Source organism: Colius striatus, chromosome Z, assembly GCF_028858725.1.
Source record: "Colius striatus isolate bColStr4 chromosome Z, bColStr4.1.hap1, whole genome shotgun sequence".
NCBI lineage: Eukaryota > Metazoa > Chordata > Aves > Coliiformes > Coliidae > Colius > Colius striatus.
In genome coordinates, this window is record NC_084790.1 from 34,166,174 (window position 1) to 34,174,214 (window position 8,041).

At 46.8% G+C, this 8,041-nt stretch overlaps 1 protein-coding gene across 1 annotated transcript; it reads left to right on the plus strand.

Moving 5' to 3' along the window:
* Window positions 1-372: 372 nt before the first annotated feature.
* Window positions 373-4,073, plus strand: ATP5ME (ATP synthase membrane subunit e). The gene is made up of 4 exons (XM_062018261.1): window positions 373-463; window positions 645-699; window positions 971-1,069; window positions 3,937-4,073. The coding sequence occupies exons 1-4, from the start codon at window positions 428-430 to the stop codon at window positions 3,960-3,962; spliced, it is 216 nt and encodes a 71-aa protein (XP_061874245.1). The 5' UTR covers window positions 373-427; the 3' UTR covers window positions 3,963-4,073.
* Window positions 4,074-8,041: the final 3,968 nt, after the last annotated feature.

Here is an 8,041-nt window from a genome sequence, read left to right on the forward strand (position 1 = left end):
AAAGATAAAAACTTTTGTGGTGAGAACAAAACACACAGATCTATTTTAAGGCTTCTGAGATTTTATTGCAGGTAACGATATGTTTAGTAGTTACTCCTTTTATTCTCCATGATATTGTAGCACAAATTGCCTACACAGTAGAGGAAGACCAGAACATCAGTTCTGTGTATCATCATCAGAAGTGCAGTAGTTCTTTTTCCTCGGAGCTTTAGTGCTTTCTCTCAACACGGGGAACTGGCACGGGCCAGTTTGCGCCGCAACAGCTTCCCGCTCCTTCGTGCCAGTCGCCCAGCAGCCGCTGGACTACCAACATCCACAGCCTACGGCCTTCATGGCCCGTGCTCCGCAGAGGCCGCCCCCGCGTGGGCGGCGCTCCCCGCCCAGCGCCGCGCTGCAGCCGTCACTTCCGTCCCCCGCCGCCGTCGAGATGGTGCCACCGGTGCAGGTTTCTCCGCTTATCAAGGTGAGGGTCGCCGCCGTGTCCCGGCACGGAACGGCACTGCGGCGGACGACAGCTCGACTCCACCGGCCGGGGCTGGGCGGGACGGGCCGGGCGTGCTACGGCGGTGCCAAGGCCCGGTCGTGGTGTGGGCTGGCGGTGCGCGCGGGCTGAGCGAGCGCGGCCTTGTCTCTGCCTCCCGCAGTTCACCCGGTACTCGGCCCTGCTGGTGGGGATGATCTACGGCAAGAAGCGATATGGTGAGCGCGGCTTCTCCCCCTCTCCTTACCTCTCCCCTTGCCCTCCGTGGCGCGGCCCACAAGGGCACCTTGAGGCAGCTAGTGCGGGACGCGCAGCCGCGGGCCCGCCCGCCGCGCTGCCCCGCTTACTGGTTCGAAGGCGCAGGTTCCTGTGAAATGTGCCTTTGTGCCAGGGAAACCGTCTTTCCTTCCTTTTTGAGTGATCTAGCGGGTGCAGAGCTTTCTGCCGGCTTCGAGAGAGGGTATCTTTAAGCAAATGTGTTAATCACAGACTACCTGAAGCCTATTGCCGAGGAAGAGAGAAGAGTAGAGGCTGAAGAAAAAAAGAAACGTGAAGAACTTGAGCGGATTGCAAAAGAGCTCGCAGAAGGTAGTCCCTCAGTTTAATCTACTTGTTTGTCACGTGTGCCACAACACATAGCCCGACTTGTGGGTGCACTGTTGTTTTACCATAGTGTTTTTAGGAGAAGTTGAGGCCTACAGCCAGTGGGCTGCAGGCCCATGGAGCAGTTGTAGTTGTGGTTAGAGGAAATAGTGCTGCTGGTTCACAGACGCTTCAAAATGTAAGCGTTGATATGGGAAGGGTTAGAAACTCTGTCGTGGTTTGGCCCAGCTAGCACAGCAGCACCACAACAGTCTTTTGCTCAGTGCCCCCATTCACGCCCACCCTCATTAGGATGGCAGAGGCCCCAGCGAAGTGGGAGTAAAACAATAAGTAAGGTTGTTGTGGATTAAGACAAGGGCAGGGAGGGCTCGCTGCCAATTACGGTTCCGGGCAAAACAGACTCCAGTACTCGACTTAGAGAGGAAAGTAGGAAAGTTTATTCTACAAGAAACAGAACAGAATAAAAGCAAAAAAGGAGTAGGATGATGAGAAAATTACAACCAGCACTTTAAGATCTCCCTCCCCCATCCTTTCTTTCTTCCCAGGCTCAGCTCACTGCTCCCAATATCTCTACCTCCTCCCCCCTCAACAGCTCAGGGGGATGGGGGATGTGGTCAGTCTCTCACAGATGGGCTCTGCCACTTCTGTCTTCTCAGATGAGGACAACTCCTGGCATTCTTCCCCTGCTCCAACATGGGGTTCCTCCCCTGGGACACAGTCCTTAACGAACTTCTCTGGTGTGGGTTGTTACCAAGAGCTGCGGTTTCTGCCGATACAGGGTCCCTCACACGGGACACAGTCCTTGGTGAATATCTCTGGCATGGATTCTTTGCCACAGTTGCAGTTTCTGCAGTTACAGGGTCCCTCTCTCGGGACAAGGCCTCTCCTGGGCATAAGTTTAATGAGCTGCTTTGTTGTGGGTTCCTTCCCACAGTTACAGATGTGGATATTGGCTCCCTTCCTCGGGACATGGCCTGCTCCAGCCATAGTGATACAGGGTACCTCCTTTGGGACACGGCCTCTTCCGGCCATAGTTTTAAAGAAGAAAATCACTGGCCCTGGCTTGGGGTCTGCAGTGAAGTGGTTGAGTCTCCCCCACGGCGCACGGCCTCCTCCAGCCATAGTCACTGTCCCTGGCTCAGGGCCTTTAATGAAGTGAATTGCTGCCCCTGGTCCGGGGCCAGCTTTAGCAAAATGAATCTCTGCCCCTGACACGGGCTCATTGTTAAAATGAGTCTCTGCCACTGATGTGGGGTCTTTAAAGAAATGAAAATACATCTCAGCTTCACTAGTTCTCTCCATAGAATGCAGGGGAGTCTCCGCTCCAGCACACCTCCTCCTCTTTTTCATCACTGACCTTGGAGTATGCATGGTTGTTTCTTTCACTGTTCCTGCTCCTTGCACCACCACCAGCCAGAAGAAGAAGATGGAGGAAGAAACCTCCTCTTCCGGCTTCTTCTTAAAAAGTGATCGTGGAGGCATCTAATTGGCTCAGCCTCAGAAGTGGGTCTGACTTAGAGCTGGGGAGAGTTTTCAGCAATTTCTTACAGGAGCCATCTTTACCACCCCTTCCCCCTTACCAGAAAAGGCTATTATGTCAAACCATGACAAACGCTTGTGAGTAAATGGGGCTTGGTAAATGGCTCTCTAGCTTTCCACTAGGAAAACAGAACTGCCAGAAGCTGCGGGTTTTAGCACTGGAACTGTATGTTGACTGTGTTCAGATGTCTCTTATTCAGCTGGATGCAGCAAACTGATGAACCCTTTTCTTCATGCGGTACAGAAATCTCACAAATGTGTCTGGTGACCTAAACCAGAACTTGTAGGTGACTGCTTATATTTAGAACACAAGGCTTTTTTTAAGTAGTACCACTAGTGTGATCTTAGTGGTCAGTTTCATTTCTTGTGCCTCATGTGAAGAGGATTTGCTGAAGGTCATCAACTGAGATTAGTACTGCTGGCTTTCTCTGGTACACCTGTGTTTTTCTAACAAGAGGTTCCTCTCTCTGTATTAGAGGCATGTGTTCTCTAGCTTGGAGTTGCCATGAGGTTTTTTAGATGGACTTAAAACTGATTAATAAAGTAGTTTTGGTGTGGCTGCACACTTAATAAATATTTCTCTGGGAAATAGTGAGTTTTGGATTGTCCTCAACAAGACTAAAGTTGATCAGAACCCTGGAAATTTAAATGAGATATACATACATAAAATCAGATATGCAAGTTAGTGAATTATCTCATTTACTGGAGCTGTTTGACACAGCTGTTTTACTGCTTGAAATATATAATCTTTATTGATCATGGATCAATAAATGAGTGAGTCTTTCAGTTCTTCTTTAGTTTAACTGAAACTTCTTGGCAATGCTATGCTATGTGTGGTCTGCTGCTCCACTTAATGGAATTCTGTGATTGTTTCTCTAGAACTTGTAATCTGTTTCAAAGTGGCACACATGACCAGTCTTCTTTCCCAACAGTGTTTTTGCAGTGGTTTCCTCAGTTAGAAAAGCAGTTGTTAGAACTTCATTCAGTGCTGTGTAGTTTTTCAGGTTGTTTTTTAAAGGTGGATAACTGGATGTATCTGTAACAGCAGCGTTTGTTTTTTTTTTCTAGGTGCATGTGAATTGTTAGCTCAGAAAAATGTCATTTACTAAGGAGTAAGCCAAAAATAGTGCTTCTGGTCTGAAGCAGTGAAATACACTTCTGTTGAATGAGCAGAAGTGGGAGTCGTAAAAACTGTCTCCAAAGAGATGGCATGCTTAAAGGTCACCTGTGATTGCAGCAGTAGCTCTGAATATTGTAGTGCAGCTTGGAAGCAACCAGTTGTCCTAACATGTTTGTTTTTTCTTCCCTTCTAGCAAGTGAAGAGTCCATATTGAAATGAACAAAGGAGGGAATCTGAGTTTCACACATGGAAACACATGGCTAGGCCCTGAACTGTTACGTGGTTGTTGGACTCTGCATGCTATCAATAAAGTGCTTAGAAACACTTCAATTGGTGTTTTTTGAGTAAATTGCACAGAACAGCAGCAGAAAGTGTGTGACAAAGAGTGTGACAGGCACCATCTATCACAAGCTGGCTGTTGCTGTGGCTGGAACACACCATTGTATTCCTTGAGCAACAGGCAGTCGTTAACATCTACTAGTCATAGGTACTGTCTGTGATTATAAAATGCTTACAATTTAACATAGGTGGGCAGTGGGGAGAGGCTGGGCTGCCACTGGCTGCCTCTTTGACAGTGTTGTCAAATTTGGTTGTGACTTGTTAAGGAATGTTGAGGTCTGAGGAATCGGCGCTAACTTAGTGGTCAGGTGTTTCTAAGCACCTTTTAAGATTTAACAAATGGCCAAAAGTTTTCCCCAGAACTTAAGAACAAGTCACAGTCAAATTGTAGTCTGTCTCTTTTATAAGAAGTGGCTGTTTGTGCAGGGTAAAACAGTCTGCTTTTAGCAGGTAAAGCTACCAAGGCACCTCCTTAGCTGTACGGATCATGGATATCCCAGAAGAATGTAAGAGGCCTGTCCCTGGAGACTCTGGTGGTGACTGACTGTTGTGGTTTAACCTCAGCCAGGAATCAAGGGCCTTGCAGCCACTTGCTCATCTGGGGAGGAGAAATGGGGAAAAAATCCAGTAACACTCATAGGCTGAGATAAGAACAGTTTAATAGAATAACAACAACAATAAAAATATGTAATAGTAATTCCAATGAATAGGAATATTTTTGAGAAAGCAAACACAACGAAAACAACCCAAACCCAAGAGATGCCCAGTGCAGTTGCTCACCACCCACTGACCGATGCCCGAGCAGCAATCTGCCTCTCCCCACCAGCTCACCCCAGTTTATGTGCTGGACATAAACCATAAAATTGACTACTTGAGGTCAGCTGTCCTAGTCATACTTCCTCTAAGCACCTTGTGCACCCCCAGCTGCCAAGGGGGAAGGAGTAGAAACCCCCAGGCCAGGTTTCGCCTGCATCTAATTGGCTCATACCTCCAAGGGGCAAGTAAACTGCTGGTGGTGTGGTTGCAGTCAGGCAACAAGATGTAGAAGCATCTCTTAATAAGGGACTGCTGACCAGAAAGGACAGTGGTCCCAACATTTTGGCCATGTAGCTACGTGGTGAGATGATACCATCCCAGAAAAATAATATAATTAATTTTATTACCTGGCCTGTGTGGTAGGAGAAAGATAGTATTCCCCTCAGACACAGGGTGTGCTAGGCAATGGGAATGATCTGCAGTGAGGGCAGAAGGGGAGAGTTCAAGGCTGTACACACTGTGACTGGACATGACCTGTGTGCCAGATGGGAAGGCTCCCATCCTCTCCCTAGGTGTGGGAAGGGAAGGATTTCCTCCCACCTCACTGCCCCATTCTAGGCATTGCACTGTGCCATTAGTGCTTTCCCTGGATGAGCCAGCCTAGGAAGCAAGGAGTTGAGGCTTGTCCCAGGTTGTCATGGACAAAGGACAAGCTTTACTGTCGGATAATCTTAGACTGTAGCTGTATGTTATCTCGCTGGTCCTTTTACTCTGTTTTGCACTTCTTAGCTCCACCAGTGCAGATATGCCACTTGCTTATAGACCTGTGAGGATCACTTCTGCCTCCTGTGACAGGTCTTTCCCCACAAAGTAGAAGTCACCAATGACTCTTCAGCAGGGATGCAGCTTATTTGCAGAAAGCAAAGAACTGCACTTCCTGAGATAAAGCTGCAGGGGAAAAGATTTACCTACAGGCGATATTCTATCAGAAACATAATGGTGCGAAGGGAAAATAAAAAGAAAAATCTTGGCTCACCGTTTCTCTTACTACCCTCTGACTGCTGTATGTAGTTTCCCACAGCAACAGGAGAAAGGCAGTCAGCTGCAGAGCAGAGAGGACATGTGACCACTGACTGAGAGAAATGGCCCAACAAAATGGCTCTGGCCACGGGTACAGGAGTTGTGTGCTTTGCCTGGGATGGCTGGGGTGCCACGAGAAGAGAGTAGAGCAGCAGCAGGGGTATGCAGGGGCTGGTGGAGGGTATGGGAGGGAAGTTTGCTTTGTCCCCCTCACGAGGCACAACCTGTGGCACGCACGAGTGGAGTCCCTGCTGCAGCAGAACTCCCAGGCTGCCCCAGTGCCAACATTTTGAAAGGTGGCCTCAAAAACACCCCTGCTCCCATGGAAATGGGCCACCCTTGAGAAACAGCCTCCTCTGCTGGTATCCCACAGACACATCTCCCATGCCTGTATAGTCCCAAGAAATACACATCAGGACACACTCCTCACTGCTGCACAGGGTGAGCTGTGCTCCCAGGCAGACAAGTTATGGCCACCAAAAGTCTTGAGACCTGCCTGCACTTGCATCAGCACAGGGGACAGGAAGATTATCTTCCTGGCTTTACTTCCCAGAAAATGTTGGAGTACATAAGGAGCTTTTCTCAGCATTGAAACCTACAGTGGCTTATAGTGATCTTTAAAAGCCCGTTGGACACCACTCTGCAGTAGAGTGGCATTTTCCCTGCTGAAAAAAAAAAAGCCTTTAATGTGTGCTTTATGTGCTTTATGATGAAAGCCGTCTGCATGGCTCTTTATGCTGAAACATACAGCAGGAAGTCATTGCTGGTGACATATTTAGCTATTATGCACACGGACAGGTTTCTACATCTTCCTGACAGATAACTTGCTGCACACAGAATTGCTGCAGAGTGATAGAGGATTGCAACTTGCTTACTGCACTGAGACACAAATAAATGATCACCAGGTACCACCACAGCTCTACTTTTCCTTTTACTTGCAGTATTTTTGTAATACAAAACAAGGTACTGAGTAAAAGCACTGCAGGTAGTAGGAGTGATAGAAGAAAATCCCCAGCAAAACAGATGTCCAAAGACTTTAAAACAGAGACAGAGAGAGAGAGGAGCAGAGAAGGGTATCTCTACTGTTTTAAGAGTATAATTGAATGTTCTGCTATGGTTGCATGAATAAACAAGAAAACTAAGTTTTATCTCAAATGAAAATTTTTCAAAGTCTCAAAGGGAATCTTAAAAACCAGACATTTCAGAACAGGAGAAGGAAAGGAAGGGGATTTGGTATTGAAAGGAAGGGGATTTGGTATTGATCAGAAGAGGACTGCGTTAAATAGAGTTGGCATTATGAGGCAAAGCAGAGCAAATTTAGGAGGGGCCATGATTCAAGTTGCTCAGAGAACTGGAACTGTAATGAATAACAAGAACACTGTGTTCTTAAAATCAGGTGTTCCAGAGTGAAGCCTCAGTTAGGATCATAGTGTGGATCCTGCTCGTGAAGATGGCAGCTACTGGGTGTCACATGAGTGGCTCCATGATTAGCACAACAAGCTATTAAAATTCTTGAATTGAGTGGAGTACTGTTATCCTGTGAGCGTTTCTTGGATTTACACAAAATCGTAACTTTTTAGAGCAATTCAGAGGTTTACTATGGTCAGTTTTCTTGCTTTATCTCTACCCACGTATTTCTTTCTGGTATCATAACAGATACAGGCTTGGGCATGACAGAATTGTTTCTTCCTCATTTTTCTTACTCTGAGGGCCATGGTTGCACACATTGTCAATCACATGAGGGTATATGGAGCAGGGTAGGAATTCAACTGGTCCCATCATCTTTGGGGTAAGAAATGTTTCCGCGCAGGAGAAACGTTTTTCCATAGTCATGCAACCTGATTTGCTGGGCCAAATGTTGTTCTATTTTGCCATATACCATTGGACAGTTGCACTAAATGGAGCAAGAGACAGCACAGAACTGGCTCTCCACCATCAGAAAGAGATGTAATTAAGGCAAACGAGATCTAGCCCTTCACTGGTTTGTCATATGCCTAATTAAAATAGCAGAACAGTCCAATCAGGAATGCATTTTCATGAAATGACTTTAAAAAAAAAAAAAAAAAAAAACAAGAAAATAAATAAATGTGTGGGCATTCTCATTTTGGGTGGAATATATTGTG

Coding starts and splice junctions, on each gene's coding strand:
- ATP5ME (XM_062018261.1), top strand. CDS start 428: ATGGTGCCACCGGTGCAGGTTTCTCCGCTTATCAAG. Junction 464..644: donor AGGTTTCTCCGCTTATCAAG/GTGAGGGTCGCC, acceptor TGCCTCCCGCAG/TTCACCCGGTACTCGGCCCT. Junction 1,070..3,936: donor TGCAAAAGAGCTCGCAGAAG/GTAGTCCCTCAG, acceptor CTTCCCTTCTAG/CAAGTGAAGAGTCCATATTG.